We start from the raw sequence: 23,008 nt of genomic DNA, 5'->3' as shown, positions 1-23,008 counted from the left end.
TATGCAAGTTTATTACTTTGAGGGAATGCTACAAATGTACTCTTGAGTTACACACTGAATTTCCCCATTTAATACTCGTATTCTTTCTTATCTGTGTTTCTTTCGGTCATCTACCGTATCTGTTTCTACAGCGAGGTTTCCCTTTTGCCTACAGTTTTTGTTGGCAGAACCAGTCCTGTTAGTTACCACGTGGGGCAGTGGTCCCCAATGCAGTGCCCATGGGTGCCATGGCGCCCGCCAGGGCATTTATGTGCACCCACCTAGTGCCCAGCAGGGGAGAGAAACCACGGCCCCGCACCTGCCGGGGACAGAGAACTCCGGAGCTGCAGGCTGCGGGCGCCAGTGTTCTTGATCCCTGGCAGGCGCAGGGCCACGGCTTAAGCTGGAGAGAAGCCGTGGCCCCCCGCCTGCCGGGAACAGAGAACTCCGGGACTCCAATCGTCGGTGTTCTCTGTCCCCCGGCAGGCGCGGGGCCTGCCTAATGCCCAGCAGGGGAGAGAAGCCAGAGCCCCACGCCTGCTGGGGACAGAGTACTCAGGGGCTGCAGGCGTCGGTGTTCTCTGTCCTCGCGGCTTCTCTCTGCGCTGCCCAGAACTGCCGCCACAAACAAACAAACAAAAAAAAATCGCTCTGACTCTGCCATCCCAAGAATGGACAGAATGCCGCCCCGTAGCATGTGCTGCTCCAGGCACGTGCTTGCTCCACTAGTGCCTGGTGCCTAGCCTGTATGTGAGTATTCTTCTGCTGCACTGATACTGCTGTTTTCTTGTGCTTTGTGATTTATTATTTTTTTAACATTTTGCCCCAAAATGAGTGGTTCAAATAAAAGACAACGTACGTATTATTTCAACGCAGAGTGGGAAGAATCCTGTTGTTTTACTGAAAATAAAGGAAAATGTGTTTGCTTATTGTGTGGGGGTGCTGTTGCAGTGCCGAAAAAACATAATGTCGAACGCCATTTCCAAACTAATCATGTCTCTTTTTACATTAGCCATCCACTTAAATCTGAGTTGAGAGAGAAGAAAATTAATCAACTCAAATCAAATCTATCTGCCCAACAATCTGTTTTCACTAGACAAGTGGTAAAGTCTAAAGGTGCTACTATTGCTTCCTTTAAAATTGCTCATCTGCTCGCAAAGAAGAAAAAACCCTTTCAAGATGGTGAATTGTTGAAGGAAGCATTTTTGACTGGTGCTGGTTGCCTGTTTCAAGGATTTCCTAACAAGGGTGAGATTTTGTCAGCAATACAAGACTTGCAATTATCGGACAACACAGTTATGAGGAGGATGCATGCAATTTCAAGCGACATGCAAACTCAGCTAAAGGATGAGTTGGAAATATGTGACTGGTTTTCACTGCAATTCGATGAGTCGACAGATAAATCTGATACAGCGCAGTTGGCAGTTATGATGAGGATGGTATTTAGTAACTGCACCGTAAAAGAAGAGTTACTAAAAGTATTGCCTATGAAAGGGCGAACAAAGGGTGAGGACATCTATAATTTATTCAAATCATATGCAACATCAATTAGTATGCCACTACACAAGCTGTCTGCGATCACCACTGATGGGGCACCAGCAATGATGGGCAGCGCCAATGGATTCATTGCACTCTGTAAGAAGAATGAATCCTTTCCGAACTTTGACTTATCATTGCATTAGCCACCAAGAAGCTTTGTGTGTCGAAGTTCTTTCTTTTCAACACGTCATGAATGTCGTTATTAAAATAATTAACTCTATTCGAGCGAAACCTTTGCAACACCGACTTTTTAAGGCCCTGTTGGAAGATGTTGATGATAAACAATCTGATCTTATCTTGCACACAGAAGTATGATGGCTGAGCAAAGGTAAAGTTCTTGCACACTTTTTAAGCCTAATTGAAGAGATCAAAGAATTTCTGAAGTCCACAAATCAGAACTTCGAGCATCTAGAAGACTCCAGCTGGACTTGGCTTTTCTTGCTGACATCACTGACAAATTGAACATTTTAAATCTTGAGTTCCAGGGCAAAGACAAACATGTGGCTCAAATGATAGGTTCTGTAAAATCATTCAAAGCAAAACTGATCTTGTGGAGTTACATATGAGGACGAAGTCTCTTGTACATTTCCCAAGTATGAAGAAAATGGTATGTGGCAGTGATTTTAACCCATCGCCATTTGTTATCGACATTCAAACACTTCTGGAACAATTTGAAAAGAGATTTCAACAGTTCACCATCATTGAGCCTGTAGTTGCCATTCTTGTGAATCCTTTTACTTGCCAAATAGCGGTAACAGAAATGGCTATATCAGTTGCGAGTCTCATTCAAGTAAGAACAGATGACGTGGAACTGGAGATTTTGGACCTTCAAAATGATTTTTCTAAAATCCTGCCCATCAGACGAAAACTTTTGGAATCTGATTGAAAAAAGTTTCCTGCCTTAAAAAATGTAGCATACAAAATAAAATCTTATTTCGGTTCCACTTATCTATGCGAAGTTCTGTTTTCAACAATGAACATCATAAAATCAAAATACAGATCTCGGTTTACAGATGCCCATCTTGACAATTGCTTACGAACGGGAATATCATCCTACTCTCCCAACTATGAAAAATTGGCTGAAGAAATGCAGTGCCAAAAATCACACTGACTTTATTAGAAAAACCACGTGAATTAATGATACCTATTTTCCATTAAGTGCTGATGAGCGCGTATGATTAACTTGTGTTTAACTTTTTTCATGTTTGTTTGTTTATTGAAATCCAGATACAAGTAACAATACAAAGAATATTTTTAATTAACCATAACTGGCTATCTATGTTAAAGTAAGAATAATAAATATATTTGGACCAGCAGTTCAACAATGTTTTACTTTTTTAAAATAAATAAGATGAAACCTGTTCGATATTTATTTTGTAAAAGCTCCTTAATTTTTCTTAGAGGTAGATAAAAAAGAGCAAATTCACTTGGTAAGGTGAAAGAGTAATGGCTGAATAATTTAATTAATACCTTTTACATGTAAAATTATGTATTTTTTTCATTTTATGGATTAATATATTATGTAATATTAAATATGATATTTTTCACATTATTTAACGTACAAATACAAAATAAGCCTTGAAAAATCGTTGGCGCCCACCACACTCTTCTGAAAACATGAATGTGCTACTGGCCACAAAAAGGTTGGGGACCACTGTATTACATAATAACACTCTATCCATTCTGCTAGTATCTCAGGAGGATATTAAACAGCAATTACTAAATTTAGACATTTTTAAATGAGGCAGTCTGAATAACTTGCATCCAAGAGTTTTTAAAGAGCTGGCTGAGGAGTTCATTGGATTGTTAATGTTGATTTTTCAATAAGTCTTGGACACCGGGGAAGTTTCAGGAGACTGGAAGAAAGGTCTTCTTGTGCCAATATTTAAAAAGGGCAAAGGAGGTGACCCAGGTAGTTATACTCCTGTCAGTCAGACATTGATCCTGGTCAAGATAATGGAGCAGCTGATAACTGTTTCATAGCATGCAGGAGGCTCTGGGAGGGAGGGGTGAGGAGCAAGGGCATTGCAGGGTAGGAGGCGGGAAGGAGTGGAGTGGAGGCAGGGCCTGTGGCAGAACCAGAGGTTGAGCAGTGAGCACACCCCGGTACATTGGAAAGTTTACTCCTGTAGCTCCAGCCCTTGAGTCAGTGCCTATGCAAGGAGCCGCATATTAACTTCTGAAGGGCCGCATGTGGCTCTGGAGCCACAGGTTGGCCACCCCTGGACTAGATGAGCACAGTTGTCCCTTCTGGCCTTGGAATCTACGAATCTTCCTGTTTGTGAAGATCTAACTGAAAGGTCCTCTAAGATATCAATGTCCAAGGAGACTATGGTTCAAAAGTATAAATATTGAACAGAAGCAATTTAAAAAGAGGGAGATTGATACCTTGATTGCTTCAAGGGGAATTTTTTTTTACAAATTCTGAATATAGCAAGATCTGGTCAAAGCTCAATTCATGGTGCTGGGGAAAAATGCATCTAGCAGAGATCAACTAAATTCTTTCTGGTCTGAGAATATTTACAGGAGGGCTGGTTCTATGCCTTATAGCAAATGTGCTCTTGAAACATTTCAACAATCTTGATTTTCTAAGAAATAAGAAGTCATGATTAGATTAATCTCATGCACATGTCAAATGCTACTTGAGACCAGCATCTCTAATCAGGAAATTCAGAGTAACTCCTTGTGATCTAAACCATATCATGGATGCTATTACTTAGATTACCTTTTCCGCCCCTGCCTTCTGTTTCATTCTTCTTGGAGTGCTTGCTCATGTCCATTCCATGTTAGGTGTGTGCATGCTGTGTGCCCTCTGGAGCCACACACTCATACGCCGGTGTAAGGGATGTTGCTGGCCACGCACCCTCTCAATTTCTTTTTACCGCCCATGACAGTTGATGGAACAGCCAACCCTTTTTGCTTCGGTAAGGTTTTCTTCTCAGTGGTTTTCGGACTCTAATTCATTGTTCTTAGTTATCTTAGTTTAGTGTATATAGTTTTTATAATTAGTATTAGTGTACATAGTTAATGAAAATAGATAGTTCTTGTTATTTGAGGGACTCCTTCGCACCAGGGGCCAGGCATATCCCAGTCTCAGGACTTCAAACCTTGTGCCTCCTGTGGCGAAGCTGTGCTAATGAGTGACCCACACTCCAGCTGCTTTAAGTGCTTTGGGGAAACTCACATGAAGGACAAGTGCCAGAACTGCCGTGACTTCAGACCTCGCGCTAAAAAAGACAGACACATTAGGCTGAAGACTATCCTCAAGGAAGCCACTCTCAGAGTTGAGCTGCTCCGATTCAGTGCTAAGCACTTTGGCGTTGGTGCGAAGTGCTTCTTGGCACTGAGCTCTTCCTGGCACTGTTCACTTGGGTACCAAGGAAGAAGCACAAAAAGCAGCACACTGATAGGGCACTTGTCAGTGCAGAAGAAAGAGAAGCAGGAGAAAGGCAGCACAGTGAGACCCGTGCTGGGCCACTCTTCCACTCCTGGGCCCATGATGGCACTGTCAACTCTGCCTAGAGCGTTGAGTCCGATGTGGGACCCTCTGCAGATACCTGAAAGCCACCGTGGCATCAGTGGTGTGATTGTTCCATTGATGCTGGAGGCTTTCCAAGTGGTGAGGGACCTACTTTCTCTTCCAGTCCCCCAACTCCATTGGGACAGCCTCCAGCTCCAATGTCCGGAAGCAGGAAGGAACAAGGGGTGTTGGGTTCTTTCCTGGCACCCTCTAGAAGAAAGCGGACCTGATCCCAGTGTCCCGACCATCTCCAGTCTGCTGTCAGTGCACGGACCCCGGCACTGCATGGTGGCAGAATTGGTACCGCTCCGCCGTGGTCTGAGAGAGGACTCTTCTGAATCCGAAGGGGAACCTTATGTGCAATCTAAGACTCAGCACCAGTACCCAGCCTATGCAGCACCAGACTTTGATACCGGTGTATCTCCCCCACCCCCCACTGGTAGTGGCCTTACTGGAACGCCTCGGGGTTTCCAGTGGCACCAGGTGCTCCCTCCCATTGTTCCTACTCGGTGGCTTCTTAGAAGCGGACTACTGCTCCTTCTTGCTCAGCACCAGACCCCGACTCCAGTACTGATGTTCAGGAGATGGCTCAGGTGGACATTGTTGAGGCTGAGGAAGAAAGCTTCTCCTCCAGTGCAAGCCTTCTCATTTTCTCCAGATGAGGCTGTCAATGGGACCCAGTAGTCTGCTTCTGCAGGACGATTTCAGGGCCCATCAGGACTTTTTGAAGTGGGTAGCTGTGAACCTGGGTCTGGAAATTGAGGAGCGTAAAGAGACATCACACAGCCTTATTGATATCCTGGCTGCAGCAGTTCCCTCCAGGGTGGCCTTACCCATCAATGAGGCTGTGATGGGACTGGTCAAGGCTGTGTGGCAAATTCCTTCTTCTCTGCCCCCCCAACCTCAAAGAGGGCAGAGAAGAAATATTATGTCCCAGCGAATGGATTTGAATATTTGTACTCACATCCCCTTCCAGCATGCCTGGTTGTGTTTGCAGCAAAAGGATAGGTAGGGCCAGTCAAGCACTACCACTAAACAAAAAGACACCAAGAAACTGGACTTTTTTGGAAGAAAGGTTTATTCGACAGGTAGCCTTCAACTATGTATCTCTAACCAGCAAGCTTTTCTAGGGAGATATAATCTGTGAGACTCCCTGGCTATATTTAAAGACTCCCTGCCTCAAGATTCAAGGCAGGAGTTCGCTGCCCTCTTGGAAGTTGGAAAGAATGTGGCCAGGACCTCTCTCCAGGCGGCTCTGGATGCAGCAGACTTGGCAGCCAGGACAATGGCTTCTGCTGTCACCATAAGGCCTTGTTCGTGACTCAAGTCCTCGGGGCTTCCTCAAGAGATCCAACAGCCCATCCAGGACCTCCCCTTCAAAGGCTCCTCTGTATTCTTGGAGCAGACAGACACGACTTCAGGGCCTTAAGGGCCACCCTACGATCCTTAGGCTGTATGCTCCGTCAGGTTCCAGGAAGCACTTCAGGCCTCAACAGCCTCTTCGTTTCTTGGTGCCTACAAAAGAAAAGGGAGAGGTTAAAAGTGGCGCCAAACACTCCCGTCCACCTCAGCCTCCTAGCTAGTGTCTCAGAGGTACTTTGGTGGGCCCAAGCAGGCCTTTCGAAGATGCGCTTGTGGGCAATATACCAGTCAGCACTTCAGATCCCTTCTCCATCCCTCTTCAGGGACCCTTCTTATGAGCAACTCCCTTGTCCAGGAGTTGCAATCCCTCCTAAAAATGGGAGCTGTGGAGGAGGTTCTGCAAGAGGAAAGAAGTTTTACTCCCAATATTTACTAATCCCAAAGGCCAAAGGGGGCCTCTGGCCTATTCTGGACCTGTGTCGCCTCAAGAAATATCTCAAGAAACTGAGGTTCCACATGGTCTCCCTGACTTCCATCATTCCCTCCCTGGATTTAGGAGAGTGGTATGCTGCCCTCGACTTACAGGATGCATGCTTTCACATTTCTCTCTTCTGTGGCCACAGAAAATTTCACGGGTTTGTTGTGGGTTAGCGCCACTATCAATTCACTGCTCTTCCCTTTGTCCTATCGGTGGCCTCCCAGGTCCTCACGAAGTGTATGGCAGTGGTAGTAGCAGCTTTCCTCAGACGGCGAGGTGTCCAGGTCTGCTCGTACCTCGAGGCTCGATGACTGGCTGATCAAGGGCCGGTCACAGGCTCATGTTCAGAACAGCATCAGCACGGTCCAAGCCACCTTCTGAGCTCTGGGCCTGCTGATAAATTAACAAAAGTCAACTCTTGTTCCGGCTCAAAGAATAGAATTTATTGGGTGGTGCTCGACTTGACCCAAGCCAGGATTTTCCTGCCAGAGGCCTGATTCCAGACTATGATATCCAATATAATAATCCACCTAATTAAGACAGCTCAGTTAAGACAGGTTTGCCTCAAGCTACTGGGGCACATGGCGGCATGTACTTACGTGGTTCAATATGGAAGACTGTGCCTCAGGCCCCTATAGATGTTGTTAGCATTAGTATATTCCCCAAGCAGACACCACTTGGACTCTGTGCTCACAGTTCCTCCCCTAGTCCTCGGCTCTCTGGAATGGTGGAAAGACCCATGATTGGTAATGATGGGGGGGTGCCCTTTGTTACCCCTTGACTGTTGGTAGCTTTGATCTTGGAGGCGTCAGACCTAGGTCGGGGAGCCTACCTCTACAACCTCAGGACTCAGGGCCTCTGGTCGCAAGAAGAACTCTGCCTGCACATAAACATCAGGGAGCTTGGGGCGGCACGCTTAGCTTGCCAAGTGTTCCTTCCCCAGATTTCAGGTGAGGCGGTACAAGTCCTCACAGACAGTACCATGGTCATGTTCTGTATCAACAAGCAGGGAGGGGCTTGGTCTTCAGCCCTGTGTCAAGAGGCCATCCGTCTATGGGACTTCTGCATGAAGCACTCCATTCATCTCAAGGTGTCACATCTCCTGGGAGCCCGGAATGTACTGGTGGATCACCTCAGCAGATCCTTTTCCTCTCGCCATGAGTGGTCCCTTCATTTGGAGGTTACCAGGTTCATCTTCCAAAGGTGGGGGCCTCCCCAGATGGACCTGTTTTCTACCAGAGAGAACAGGAAATGCCATCAGTTTTGCTTAGTACATGGGGACAGCCCAGGTTTCCTCTCTGACGCTTTCCTGCTCCCATGGACAGGTCTTCTACGTCTTTCCTCCGATCTCTCTGGTCCACAAGGTCCTCCTAAAAGTCAAATGAGACAAGGCAAGAGTTACTCTGATCGCCCCGGTGTGGCCACGCCAGCACTGGTTCGACACACTCTTAGAGTGGAGCTGCTATTGGCAGGTCCATCTCCCACGCTGTCTGGACCTAATCTCATAAGACCAGGGCTGGTTGCTTCACCCGAACCTTGCCTTCCTGCACCTAATTGCATGGATGCTGCATGGCTGAACACAGAAGAATAGGCTTACTCAGAACAGGTTCGGCAGATATTTGTAGGTAGTAGAAAGCTGTACACCAGGGCTTCCTACCTGACCAATTAGAAACGCTTCCTGACATGGGCTTCTCAAAAGCTCTCTCTCCGTCTCGATCTTGCGTTCAGTCTGTCTTGGACTCCTTGCTCCACTTAAGATGCGAGGTCCAAGTCCTGCTGCTTTTCAAAATGCACTTAGCAGCCATCTCAGCCTTCCAGTCACTGTTCTTCCATGAGGTGACAGTACGGTTTCTCAAGGGGCAGGAGAGGCTCTAATCTCAGATCTATGAGCTGATACTCCCCCATGGGACTTAAACCTGGTTCTGTTGAGACTCATGGGTCCTTCCTTCGAGCTGCTAGCATTGTGTCCCCTGCTGTTTCTCCCTTTGGAAAGTCGCCTTCTTGGTGGCGATCACCTCGGCCAGAAGGGTCTCTGAAATCAAGGCCCTGACATCAGAACCGCCTTACATGATATTCTTCAAGGACATGGTCCAACTGCGCCCCCACTTGGCCTGCCTGAGAAAGGTGGTGTCACCATTCCATAGCAACCAGACCATTTTCCTACCAGTCTTATTCCTGAAGTCTCACAAGAACTCTGAGGAATGGCGACTTGACTCACTGTACGTTAGGCGTGCCCTCACCTTTTATATTGAGAGGACTAAACCCTTCCGCAAATCAACACAACTCTTTGTCGCAATAGCGAAAAGGATGAGAGGGCTCCCTGTGATATTGTCCTGAATAACTACATGTATTCGGGCCTGCTACAAGCAGATGAATGTCCCACCTCCATCCATCTTAAACACTCACAAGAGCCCAGGCTTCGTCACTAGCATTCCTCGCACAGGTCCCAATCCAGGACATCTTCAGGGCCACAACCTGGTCATCTGTGCATACCTTCGCATCTTACTACGCTATCACCCAACAGGCCCAGGATGATGCCAGTTTCGGGAGAGTGGTGTTGCTGTCAGCATGTCCAAGAACTCTGAGCCCGCCTTTTGGGGTACTGTCCTAACATGGAATGAATATGAGCAAGCACTTAAAGAAGAAAAAATGGTTACTAACCTTTTTGTAACTGATGTTCTTCAAAATGTGTTGCTCTTGTCCATACCACAACCAATCCTCCTACTCCTCTGTCGGAGTTAACGGCAAGAAGGAACGGAGAGGGTGGTGAGTGGCCGGCAGCACCTTTTATACTGGCGCATAAGCATGCGGCTCCAGAGGGCACTAGAGCTGGCATGACGGATACCACTGAGGGAAAACTCTCTGGCAATGGTGCATGCGTCGCGCACACACCTAACATGGAACGGACATGAGCAACACATCTTGAAGAACAACAGTTATGGAAAGGTTAGTAACTGTTTTTTCTTCTCATTCTATGAGAAAGGTGGGTCAGAGAAAACTGAGATAACTTTGTGGAAATGCAGTACTCTACGTTACACAGTCACAAGATAGTTTCTAAATATTCCTATGTTGTAAATTTTTTGGAGCAAGGACTGACATAGAAAATGTGTGTACTACATCTAGTCAAATGGAACCCCTAATCCTTGAAAGGGATCTCTCAGTAATCCAAAAGAAAACTTGTAAATGTTAGATGTTTGCAATAGCAGTCAAATCCACCAGGCATGAACTCAGTCATACGGAAATCAACCACTATGTTTGTACTCTACTAGCTTGTATTGTAGGTATGCTTAGATATGATGGATACGGCATTTCTAACAATGAATATAAGAGGAATATCGATCACCTGGAATAGTGTCAAAAGCCTGTAATTTAATTTGTCACTCATTCCTATTCAAGTGTGATGCATTGTAACCTAACTAGTTAAACTCACCTTATAAATCAAAACCAATTTTACTACATACGGAATCTGAAGGAAAATATCTTGATATCTGTGATGGGTTTGGTCACAGAGACCCTCTTGGGACTGTCACCTGATGTGCTGAAATTACCTTTGAGCCCATTTTACCTGTCAGCTTGGGACTCCAGAACCCTGCCTTCTTGAGCCAGACACACTAGTCTGCTGCAGCACCGACCCAGGGTCTGGTCCACGCCTCCAAAGCTGCAGACTTAACTGAAGATAGGTATATCTCCATATATTAACCTGCTGAGCTATCTCATAGAACTAGAAGGGACCCTGAAAGGTCATCAAGTCCAGACCCTTGCCTTCATTAGCAGGACCAAGTACTGATTTTGCCCCAGCTCCCTGAGTGGCCCCCTCAAGGATTGAGCTCACAACCCTGGGTTTAGCAGGCCAGTGTTCAAACCACTGAACTATCCCTCCTCCACGTCTCCAGCACCCAGAAACCCAGTTCCCAATGGGATCCAAACTCCAAATATATCCATTTTACTCTGTATAAAGCATATACAGGGTAAATTCATAAATTGTCTGACCTCTATAACAATGAGAGAGAGATGCACAGCTGTTTGCTCCCACAGTCATTAATCACTTACTCTGGGTTTATTAATAAACAAAAGTGGTGTTAAGTATAAAAAGTAAGATTTAAGTGGTTTTGAGTAATACCAGACAGAACAAAGTAAGTCACCAAGCAAAATAAAGCAAAAACACGCAAGTCTAAGTCTAATACATTAAGAAACTGGTTACAGGTAATATCTCACCCTCAGAGATGTTCCAATAAGCTTCTTTCACAGACTAGACTCCTTCCTAGTCTGGGCCCAATCCTTTCCCCTGGTACAGTCCTTGTTAGTTCCAGCAGACATCTCAGGTGGTAAGCAGGGGTTTTCTCATGACTGGCAGCGTATTTTGTCCTGCTCCACCCCCTTTTATAGCTTTGGCACAAGGCAGGAATCTTTTGTCTCTCTGGGTCCCCACCCCTCCTTCTAAATGGAAAAGTACCAGATTTAAGATGGATTTCATTATCCGGTGACATGTCACTGTAAGATTCCCTAATCTCCATTCCCCATGGGCTGGCCCAGAGGTACACAGGAAGGCTTTCAAGTAACTAAGGCCATATACAACTGATTGTTTTTGGAGCACCCTTAATGGCCTCCACTTAATATGTTTACATCAGTGATACAATTTTATATCTTATTCTCCTAACTCCAGATATAGAAATAACACATGCAAACAAATAGGATGAACACACCTAGTAGATTAAAAGCTTGCTAACGACACCATGCAAGGGGTATTTAGCATAAAGCATATTCCAGTTATGTCATATTCATAAGCATATTTCCATAAAGCATATGGACTGCAATGTCACAATATCATTTTTTGTTATGTAGTGCTTGCAAGGAGTTTAGATATGATCTCTGTCTGCTGTTCCTTCTATATAGAATGAAAGTGATATCTTGATTCTCAAGAGAAATGAAGTGCAACAGAATTTGTACTCTGCAATGGAAGAATTCATTCTGGAAGTGGATGAGCTACCTCTCTCTGAACATTCAACTATTTTGCAGGTTGGAAAGAAACTTCTTATTACTATTATTATTAAACACTTCTAATCTGCTCTTCAGCTTTTTTGAAGGTCAGTGTGTTAGAATTGAAGGTTTCAACAGCAATAAATTGAGCTTAGTGTATTACATGACTAGGCAGTATAACTTTTTCCACACCTTTCTGCTAAGTTATCTCTGTAGTTTGATTTACTCAGTAAGCACAGCAACTTGCAATACGCTTTTTAAACATCCTAGTCATTTTTGTTCGGAATATGTAATTAGTCATATACTTTTACAGTGTAGACGCTGAGGTATGTTTTTCCCCCCACATGGAAAATGAGAAAGTAGTGGGAAATTACTTAAAACCATATACAGACACGTTTTAAAACAGGGGTCAGCAACCTGCGGCACGCATGCCAAAGGCAGCACAGGGGCTGATTTTTAATGGCACGCTGCTGCCTGCCGGGGTCCCGGCCGTTGGCCCTGCTCAGCCTGCTACCGGCCTGGATTACAGAACCCCAGACCAGCAGTGGGATGAGCTGCTCAGCCTGCTGCTGGTCTGGGGTTCCGGCCGCCGGCCCCTTGCCAGCCAGGGTCCCGGCTGTTGGCCCTGCTCAGCCTGCTGCCGGTCTGGATGGACGGAACCTGGGCTGGCAGGGGCCGGCGGACGGAACCCCAGACCGGCAGCGGGCTGAGCGGCTCAGCCCGCTGCCAGTCTGGGGTTCCGTCTGCTGCCCATGCTGCCGGTCTGGCACACAAAACCTTAAATTAATGAAGACTTGGCACACCACTTCCCAAAGGATGCCGACCCTTGTTTTAAAATATTCAAAAACAGTTCAGCACTGAAAAATGGTGTCAAGCCTATGTTCCTGTTTGTGGAGTCCTTTCATTTGAAGGCGAAAGAATGTGAAAACTAAGAATTGCCATAATCCAAAATTATTAAACACTTTTCATCTCTGTATTAAGCCCCAGCCTGTAACAGTTTACTGTTCTGGTCCTTAAACTATTAGGAAAATGACCAGTTCCTGATTGATTGTAAGCAGTGTGTCCCTGTAACCGCCGGAACTCTTCATTTGGTGTTGAAAAGGGGTTAAATGCTAGTTTAGTCAGAGCAAGCCAGTATTCAGCACATTCACAGAAAGCATGACTGAAACCAAGTTTTGCTGGGTCTAAGTCATGCTTTCTGTATCAATTTTGTCTGATCTCTGTTAGCAGCTCAAATGTTCTCAACGTGATTTGAAGTGGGGAAGAGTGGTTAGCAATGGGTTGTCTTTTCTGGGGCAGACAAACCCTAATGTGCGTGCTGCTTTTCACATCATGTGTGAATGAATATCAGTCAATAAGGAATAAGTTGTGATAATCAAGCTCAGTTCTGCTGTAACACAAGATGGCTTTGAAATCTGGCCTGTGAAAGTGAGTGCTAGTATTGTACCATTAGCTCATGGCCACCTAGTGCACATCTGCAATATTTTTTTTTTCTATTTTTTCCTTTTTTACTCTATTGTGATACTCACTTGAAGATGTGAAAAATTTTACATTTGCAAATAAATACTTTTATAACCAAAATTTCAGTGTGTTTGAGGGATTTTTAATGGAGAAGCTTTATTGTAGTGAATAACAACAAGCAAATATACATTCTTCATTAAGCTGTACCACTCAGGATCCTAGTAACGAGTCATCTGAGTACATGCAAAAAATGAGAACCCGAACTTCGGCCAACCTGTTCAAGTGTGGCATGGATCTGATCAACAGTGTGTCAGTAAAAATTAGTATTATTGAAAACACTTGAATTGGGAGTATTTTTAAATAGTGCATTCAGAAGTACAGTTAATTATATCTAAAAATAGTTGTTTTTCTGATTCTGCTGCTATGCTGCAGAACTTGGATGTTTTTGATTCACTAGGAAAAGAATTAATATAAATAGATTATATGGGTCTGGCATCATTGGAAAGAATGAAATGTCTGGACCTAATAGTTTCAAATAGAATAAAACTGATTTTTTTCCTAGCTGCATTACAAGATTGTGCTGCTTTAGCTCCACTAGGTGGTAGTCTTTAAACATTTTTTAGATGCTGTATCAGAATAGAATTGCAGCAAGATTTTTCAGATAGTTAATAGTGTCTTGAATGTTGAATGCATTCAGACATTCTCCTATTAGTTGTGTTCAACAAAATAATTTTTTTTCTTGTTCTTTAATATAATTCTGCTAACAGACTCAACTAGTATTTGAAAATGAAGGGTAAAAGACTAAAATAATACTTCCAAATGCTAACACTGCCTTGGTTATGGACTAGTCTATAATATAGTTGCTTGAGTTTTCAGTTACTGTGTTTACTCAGTAAGAACAATTATGAAGAAACAGGATTCAATTTACAGGATTTTAACAGGAAAGTTTTCCTTGATAGCCTGATTCCTCATACAGATTATTTCTTCTAACTAGTTTTTCAATGTGACTAGTTCTAGCTGCATTTATTACAGATTTGGGAATAATATTGGAATAAAACTATTACAGTTCAGAAGGTATGTTGTTACACAGACCTGTTTTCAGGTGCTAAGTAGCACTCTGAATTTTTTTTTTCTGTCAGATGAAATGTCTGTTCTGTTTCTGTTTGTTCCCAGAGGTTACTTCTCCAATCTCTTCACCAATCCCCATGCACAAAATAAATTGTGGTAAATTCTTGTCCAACTGTTCTTGAGAAAGTGTAAAAGAGTATTCATCAGGCAGAAATTTTTCAGATGACTTTTTAGTGTATTCCAATAATTCAAATGGCTGCTGTAAACTTGTCATAGACCTACCCCCTAATCAAGAAAAGCATATTTTGTATATTTGAAGATGTCTGGTTTAGAATGAAGTAGTAGAAAAACCTCTACTATGCTTGCGTGAATCTTATTCACTACTATTACAGTGTTCGGGCACACACTTAAATAACTGAATAAATTCAGTGTCCCAAACTGTTGCAGTGTTGTGTGTTTTAATGTTGGGAAGTTCATTTGCTGTCCCTCCCACAACTCGAAATCTGCTATGCTGCACATTTACAGTATAAGGGTCTAATTGTAACAATATATAATTCTATACAATGCTAGGTACATGTAATGAGGCTATTTTAGTTGTTGGAATAAGTATTTTCTGTCTCTTGTATATCTAAATTCTCAGCCATTCCGTTGCATTATTTTTTTTTATATTACAGTATTATATGGTATCCTATCTTGTTGTAAATCTTTGTTGAATGTACATCTAGTACATTAACCTTGTAAGTTATGTTGTAGCAATGTTAGTGTATATTATTGCTTCCAAAATCATTGGGGAAATGTACGTGATCAACCAATCAGAATTGTGTGATAGATCTATACCTAAAAGAAGGTAAGGATCAAAAAAGGCTGTCATTCAGGGAAGGGTACCCAGCTAGTCTCCTTCCTCTTCAGTCTTTTTTTTCACCTCCTGAATGTATAGGTGATGCTTCAGCCTTCTGAGCTATGAAGGAAAGTTAAGACACAGCTATTTTATGAAAGATAGTTGGAGGGGAGAGTTTGTCTGCCTATAGCTAAATACAGGTCGGCGGCACTGGCTGAGACCCCCCTAGGAATAATCTTCTTCCCATGCTGTTGCCTCTTTCCATTCACCAGTGGCATGGAACACTTCCGCTACATTTGGGTAAGGCCTCTAATGTTGCCATCCTGTGTGTGTGTGTGAAAGCTCAGACTTCTCCTCTGCCTGTCCTCAGTTATCACTGGTGCGACGGGAGAACTTTAGCTATAGGCTCTGTTCTATATAGCTTCCGGTGATCTAGGGCTCCTTTCCACCCCCATCTCATGTAGCAGCTCGTCCTAAGAGGGAGGCCTGGATCAGGTACGTACATGCCTCTACCCTGGTTTCTCTCCAGCCTGCTCTGTCAGCAGTGAGGGCAGTGGTACCAAACTTTTCTTGTCACACCCCCTTCTTAGCAGTAATGGAATCTGTCCGCATCCCTCCTCCATTACTGCACAGTTGGCTCAGTTGAACTGGGGCTGGGGGAGAAGCTGGGGCTAGAGGCGGAGCTGGCCTGGGTGTGGAGAGGGAATGAGGGCAGACCTGGGCTGGTAGTGGAGCAGGGGATGGTGTGGAGCTGTGTCTGGGGTCGGAGCTGGGGTGGAGGCAGAGCAGAGGGCGGAGTTGCAGCTGGGAGTGGAGCAGAGTGGTGGCTGAGGGCAGAGCTGGGCTGTGGGAGGTGCAGGGGCGGAGTGGAGCTGTGACTGGGGGCGGACCTGCGCTGGAGCGGGGCAGGGAGTGGAATGGAGCTGGGGGCAGAGTGGAGCTGTGGCTGGGGACAGCTGGGGTGGAGGCAGAGCAGGAGGTGGAATGGAGCTGCAAGTGGGGGTGGAGCAGGGGTGGAGTGGAGCTGTGGCTGGGGCGGAGCTGGGCTGTGGGAGGAACGGGGTGGAGTGTAGCTGGGCTGGAGCTGTGGCTGGGGGCAGAGTGGAGCTGTGGTTGGGGGCGGAGCTGGGCTAAAGCAGAGGGTGGAATGGAGCTGCAGCTGGGGGCGGAGTGGAACTGTGGCTGGGGACAGCTGGGGTGGAGGCAGAGCAGGGGGTGGAATGGAACTGCAACTGGGGGCGGAGTGGAGCTGTGGCTGGGGTCAGAGCTGGGTTGGGTGCATTGACCTTGAAAGTTCCTCCATTCCCCCTAAGGGGACATGCCACACAGTTTGGCAACCACTGAGCTAGGGGAAGCTCTTAGTGACTTCTGCCACTTGGAAATGTATAATGGCAAGCAGCTGCCTAAGTTCTCTGCTACAGCAGGAAACCTTATACAGGTTGCCCTTCCCTGTGGTTCCTGTTGTGCCATTGGGCCCTTTGTTGTGACAGCCTTGGGTTCTGCCAAGGGTACCCCACCCCTTTATTGAGCAGATGCAGAGCCAGCCTCTTCTGGCTCTGTATAGATCCATTCACTTCTTCAATCACAATAGGTTCTTTGCCTGCTTTCTCCATTGTTTGCATCCACGGTAATGTGAGGGGAGGTTGTTCTGACTGTAGTCGGTTTACATTGTATGGGACAGATCATCAGTCAGCTAAGGGAACCTTCTTCAGCATCCAACAACTTTCTGAGCTCAGTGCTTCAGCCCTCTTTCCTCAGTACCAGTTTTAAGATTCCTATCTGTGCTTCCTCATTTTTCCCTTTCCCACCCTCCAGATGCTCCAGTCCCTCTTGTTCCCTGATTCTTGTGGAGACCTGTTGGCCTGCCTCTTTGAATCCTGGAAGACGACAGCTTGCTGGAGCCGTGTTAGTGGGAGAGTTGGGGTGGCAGTGTGAAGTACTATACCTCTAATCAAGCAGAAGCTCTTATTGCTAGAATATTAGCGTCTTTGGGGGAAAACAGCAATCGCTAAGAGAGGTGTTTTTAGGAGAAAAGCCTGCACGGTTCCCCTCAGCGTTCCCCTTTTGCAAGGTTGTCACTGTTGGTAAGTGTCTTACTTCTCCCCAGGTGGCCGATAAGTGATTTCTCTGAGGTTAAGGTCAAAATAGTGGGTGTCACTACTGCTCTGCCTACTTTCTCACCACACCAATGATGCTATTCATCCATAGAGAATCTGGGCCAGATTTGCAGTTACTCTCCTTGTTGTCCTAGTTGCCACCATTTAGCATTGATCGCTTGAGTGCTGCAGTCTGGTCTTGATCAGCTCTGTGACCCAGTCGCTGTCAGGGCCACAAAAGTGATCAAGTGGTCATGGGAAGACTCCAGACAAGTGACATAGTTCTTGTGTAATGTCATTTTTGGTAGTGCCCAGTTGGCTCTCAGCTCTCTTGGTGTCTCTAAGCTTGGCTGCAGGCAAGTTTAGCTCTGGGACTAGAAGGATGACCTACCTGCAAAGATGAAGCTTTCTGCCAAGCTCTCTTTAAAGGAGCTGAACTCTTTTTGGAGAAGGTCTTGGTAATATAACCTGAGCATTCTGAGGCCAAAGAAAACTCAATGTCTCAGTTTCCAAAACACCCTGCATCAAGCAAGCCTTTCAGCCTCATTCTCTCAGGGTTACATTAAGTCCTTTTGATTCAGGGAACAATTTAGACAAGTAAAATCAGCAGTTCACCACCTTTAGAGCTAATGGTAGGAGCTCGCAAGCTGATGGGAAGGTGTTTAGCACAAAAAATACTGTCAGCCATTTAAATCCCTTTTTTTGTGGAGAACTTTATCTTTTGGTCACAGAAAATCAAATGCCATCATCAAAAAGGAATGCACAAATATTCCCCAGCATGGAATTTCTTATCCAGGTGCACAACCCTGGGTTCAGAAAATAGCTTTTTGCCAGGATGTGTCAGCAGAGAATTGACCTAGCATTTTCTTCAATTCATTTGGCAGACCTTTTTTCTTTAAAAGTGTGGGTTTGCTCCCTAAGCTTTGGCCTGAAAACCATCTCTCTTTCATGCTGACGTAGTTTTCCCGCCCTCAAGTTCCATATATGGAGGGAAACTCCATGCTTCAAGTATTTATGTTGTATTTAGATTGAACTAGAAGTTTCAGGATTGGAAAAGCCCTATTTATTAGGGTCTTGAAAATGCACAAGGGTAGGCGCTTCAGATACTGCAGTTTCTGTGTGGGATTGTTATCTCTTAGATTATGACCAAAAGAGCTCAGGAGAGATTTGACTAGAGACCTGTGTCTCCTGACATCAGTTTAGAATGTCAGAGCTGTTATGTTGTTGACACATCTCACGACCCACTTGTTTGCTGCATTTGGACTGCTGTGTAGGGAGCAATCTACGGTGAGCTCCTTTTGTTCTTAGTACTATTGGTCACATCCACACCCAGTTCTTGGTCACAGAGAAGAAGAGATTTGAAAAGGGGAAAATTATTTTTTTGTAGTCTCTTCTCTCTCCCTCAACCCTCCACCTTCTGAATCCTGCTTTCCTCCCACCTGTCTTTTGTATGCTATTAGATATGTCTGGAAGTGCTTGACTGGAAAGGCAGGAGCCTGGTTATGTGGATGCCACCATGATTCACAGACTTTTTGCCATCTTACCTCTGGCAGGCGAGAAACATAGCATAGCCAGTTCTGAGAGGAAAGGAGGAGACTACGCATTTACCAGTAAATAATTGTCTAATTTGTGACTTGAATAGGATGTGGGTCTAGATTTTCAGAAGTGAAAAGTGCTGTAGTGAGTCAGCACACAAGCTTAATTCTTTCATTTGTGATCACACATTAAATGTCTTTTAACTGCCTATTTATAGGACATTTATCAAGTTTCTTTCTGTTTGCATACCTGCTTTTTTTTTTTTTTTTTTTGCTTACCCTGTACAGGAACTGTCTGGTTCCCTGGAGGCAATATATGGTCAAGCTAGTGAAGCAGATGACTCTGAGGAGGCATTTCAGCAGTTTTTTGAGTGGAAGCAAACTAAACTGGAGGAATTCAGTCGTGTCAGAAGTGGTACAAATGCTTCCCTACAGATACTTGCAACATGGTTCAGTGGCATGATAAAGGTAGAACAGACTTTACTTCTATCCTGTAATGTACGTGAAAAAGACACAGTTCTGCATGCAGACAGTAATCTTGTGCAATAGATGTTAGTGCCTGATAGGCAGGCATTATGGGAGAGCTAAATACAAGTTTCCATAGTTGTACTTATGAAGAGTGCGACTTGGTGCCAGTGTTTCAGTGCAAAGAGGACAGCGTTCAGTGAAGATCCAGATTACTCTCTTACCTCAGTACCTAATACATATTGGAGTCAGCTGGTACAAAATATAAATGCATGCTCTTGGGTTAGAGGACATGTTTCGTGGTTCAGTTAAGTGTTTTCCTGGTCTGACCTAATATAAGCATATCATGGGGAGAGAAAACTGCTCAGTGCATTAAAATAATCTGTTCAGACTTTTCCAATGATTAAACAAAAACATCCTCATTGCTCCTTTCATACTACTTTTGAACTAAAGACTTGAGGGTAAATTAAAGGAATCTAATCGAACATTGATGCTGAAATAGTCTGAGGAGAGAGAAAGAAAAACAAGGATTGCCAAATGAATGAACAGGCTGTTTCTGATTTTAAAATGCTCTAGGTACAGATTTCCTTTTCCTTGCCTTGAAGTGTTATGTGGAGGAATTAATGCAAATTGCAAGGTTGTCTAGTATTATATTTTTACTTAGTATTGTTCCTAAGCTGATGTGCTGTTGTAATGCTGTCTTATAGCATACAACAGTGCTTAGTCTGTATCCAGCAGTTTCCCCACAGTACATTGGGCAGGGTTGAGTTACCTCGCCTTCCTTCTCCACCGCCCCCAAGAAATTGGAGAATCCTCTTCAGAACTTTGCCAGATCAGAATACTGACCCTTGCACCACTGATACAAGATGATGTGCTTTAAGTGCATACCAGAAATAGAGGGCTATTTTGTTTTACTGGCAGTCACTTTTATTTTCCTTGTTAAATTGTGGAAATGAGTGCCATAGAGGTTTAGAAAATGCTCCTGAATGGTGCTGTTGCAGCATTTTATTTTAAGCTCTATGGGAACTAGTCAAAAATATTGTGGAGCAGCCTTTTGGATATGTCTACACAGCCATTAAACGCCCATGGCTGGCCCGGCTCGCAGGACTCAGTCTGCTGGGCTGTAAAATTGCTGTGTTGACGTTCAGGCTCAAACTGGAACCTGAGTTCTGGACCCCATGAGAGGGAAGGATCCCAGAGCCTGGGCTCCAGCTTGAGTTGGAACATGTACATCACAATTATACGGCCCCACCACCTGAGCCCTGTGAGCCCGCTGACTTGGGTCAGCTGTGAGTGTGTAATTGCTGTGTAGACTGTGTCAAATTGCTGGCACTACTATGATGGGTCCCGCGCTTTCTCTTTTTGTGAGGGTGTTCATGGCGCCATTTCTCGCTCCTGGTCTGGGGTATTAACCGTCCCACTAGTATCCCAGAGAAGGGGAGTGGAGAGGGAGGGACCCGGGCCCGCCCTCTACTCCGGGTCCCAGCCCAGGGGCCCTAGGGATAGCGGTAGATATACTCTGTTAGTCTGGAAGTGGCTACCTGAAGACAACTGCTTCTTAGGAACAGTTGGACAATGTTTTGGGGCCAGGGAGAGGTAAGACTAAGACAATAAAAATGACCTGAACTTCCAGGGATGATTTAAAAGTGAAAAACGCAGTCTACTTGGATGAGGAAGGATATTATTGTAACCCTTCTGCCCATCTAAGTTGGCAGCAACAAGGGCCGGGTTCTGTATCTAGGGGTTCCGCTTCAATAACACAGTGCAAAACCGGCTCGAGCCCCCACCCAGTGACCTGGGACAATTACATACCACCCCCTGGGTGCCTCTAAGAGGCAATACTTCCCCTCTCGCAAGCACGGAGTCTGAGTGTAACAGAAAATGTTTAATAACATGAGGTAAACGACATCAGCATTAAATTGGAAAAACACCACAACTAGAGTTCATAGACCAAACCATGAGCGAAGACCCACCCCAGCAAATTGGGCCGTGTCCTCTCCCGTTGGTTCTTGAAACCAGCGACCCAAGAATCACCAAGGTCCCAAAAGTCCGACAACCCCCCAAAGTCTCTGTCCCTGATCAGTGCAGCCCCAGAGTTCAAAAGGGGCGGGTGTGTGAGCAGGGTGTTAAGGGGCACCTTACATGATCCGAGGCCAACCGGCTGCTTCTCCGTGGGGTTCCACCCAGCCTTCACCACGAACTGCTCCACTCCACCCGCAGTCCCACTCCTGCCATCCCACGAACTGCTCTGGCAGCTGCTCCGCTCCGCTCACCGACCTGTGAGCCGTGCCGCTCCGCTCCAGCCGTCCCTTGGGCCGCTCCCACAAGGCTCTGCTCTGCTAGCTGCTCCTCCAGCCGCTCCACTCACCGACCTATGAGTCGCTCAGCACCACTCCAACCGTCACACAAGGCTCCACTCTGCTAGCTGCTCTGCCAGCCGCTTAGCATTATAGCTTCAGGCTCCCCCACTAGTTAACACCGCCTCAGTGATCTCAGCTCTTTTATGATTTCAGCTCAGAGTAGGGGAGCCCCAGTGCTAGTGCACCACTGGCCCAAAGTGAATTCAGTTCAGCAGTCTGTAACTAGACTTCTAATGGAATCAAAAGTTAGCTCTGATATTCAACAGTGGAGAGAGGAGGTAGTGCAATTGGTGTTTCAACCCCTCAGAGAGGGGCCCATCCCATCAGGTACAAATACCTGTCCCCATCCTCTCTCAATTCACTGGGTTTTGTAACCCATGCCCCTTGACAAGCACATGCTACTTAGGTAATGGTGAATGACTCACTCAGTCCTTCTGTCATACACAGTTCCACTGGCCTTGATTCACAGAATCAGGGTAACAAAACTTTATTCTTCCTGCCCCAATAACAGAGAAACTGGGGATCCCACACCAGCCAAAGTAACCACTTTGAGTTGCTGTTGTTTCATGCCAGGCGAGTGGGTGTGCCTATGCAAACAAGATCAGCCCCTGGAGTTCTTTTCCACACTCGCCATAATTCACCACCAGATGTCAGGGTAGAGCTCATCCTGACTCTGCTTACATCATTATCTGGGTTAGCCATTTATTAACAGTAAATAGTTTCAGCCACTTAGGCCTACTCCACACACCAATATTTTACTATGCCTAAGTACTGCTGTGAACAGTTGGGTTACCTGACATGATGAATGCTTTTTGGTAGTCAGTATAGACTGGAGTGGGCTGCGTTCAGCATGATGTCAGTTAACATAATTATTCACAACTGTGTTGAGTTGCAGTTCAAGTGTACCAGACCTTAGAAACACAGTTACAGTTAAAGCAGTTTTAGTTGCATGACTGATCTTATGGATAATCCAAAATAGCAGTGTTACCCAGGGGTACTTTGTGTGTGTGCTGGTATGATTGCACAAGCTGATGCATTCATTCAAATCTAAACTTTGAAAATAGTCCAGGGAGTTGGGGAAGTTCCAGATTTATGCAGCTGTGGTTTTGGATGGGTGGGGATGAGGGAGGGAGCTTTCGGCCCCTAGACCTTTCATCAGCTTCAGTTGTGATTCTAAGATTACTCCATTGCAATTGGCTGGACATTACAGGTCCTGGGTTTGTGAGAAAAGGGTGACCAGACTGGACAGAGAAACTATTTTAAACTCACTATTTTAGGTTTTTTCTTTATTCTTTTTTTTTTAAAGTTCCTTTAAATGTTTACTACTTTC

At 45.2% G+C, this 23,008-nt stretch overlaps 1 protein-coding gene across 1 annotated transcript in view; it reads left to right on the top strand.

The window, feature by feature from the left end:
- Nucleotides 1-23,008, top strand: part of STK31 (serine/threonine kinase 31) — a 102,195-nt gene that overhangs the window by 23,959 nt on the left and 55,228 nt on the right. Inside the window, exons 10-11 of the mRNA XM_054021080.1 lie at nucleotides 11,772-11,894; nucleotides 19,142-19,321. Coding sequence (XP_053877055.1) covers nucleotides 11,772-11,894; nucleotides 19,142-19,321 — 303 coding nt within the window. The remainder of the gene's footprint in view (nucleotides 1-11,771; nucleotides 11,895-19,141; nucleotides 19,322-23,008) is intronic.

The sequence above is a fragment of the Malaclemys terrapin genome, chromosome 2, assembly GCF_027887155.1.
Source record: "Malaclemys terrapin pileata isolate rMalTer1 chromosome 2, rMalTer1.hap1, whole genome shotgun sequence".
NCBI lineage: Eukaryota > Metazoa > Chordata > Testudines > Emydidae > Malaclemys > Malaclemys terrapin.
This window is presented reverse-complemented; position numbering and strand designations above follow the sequence as displayed.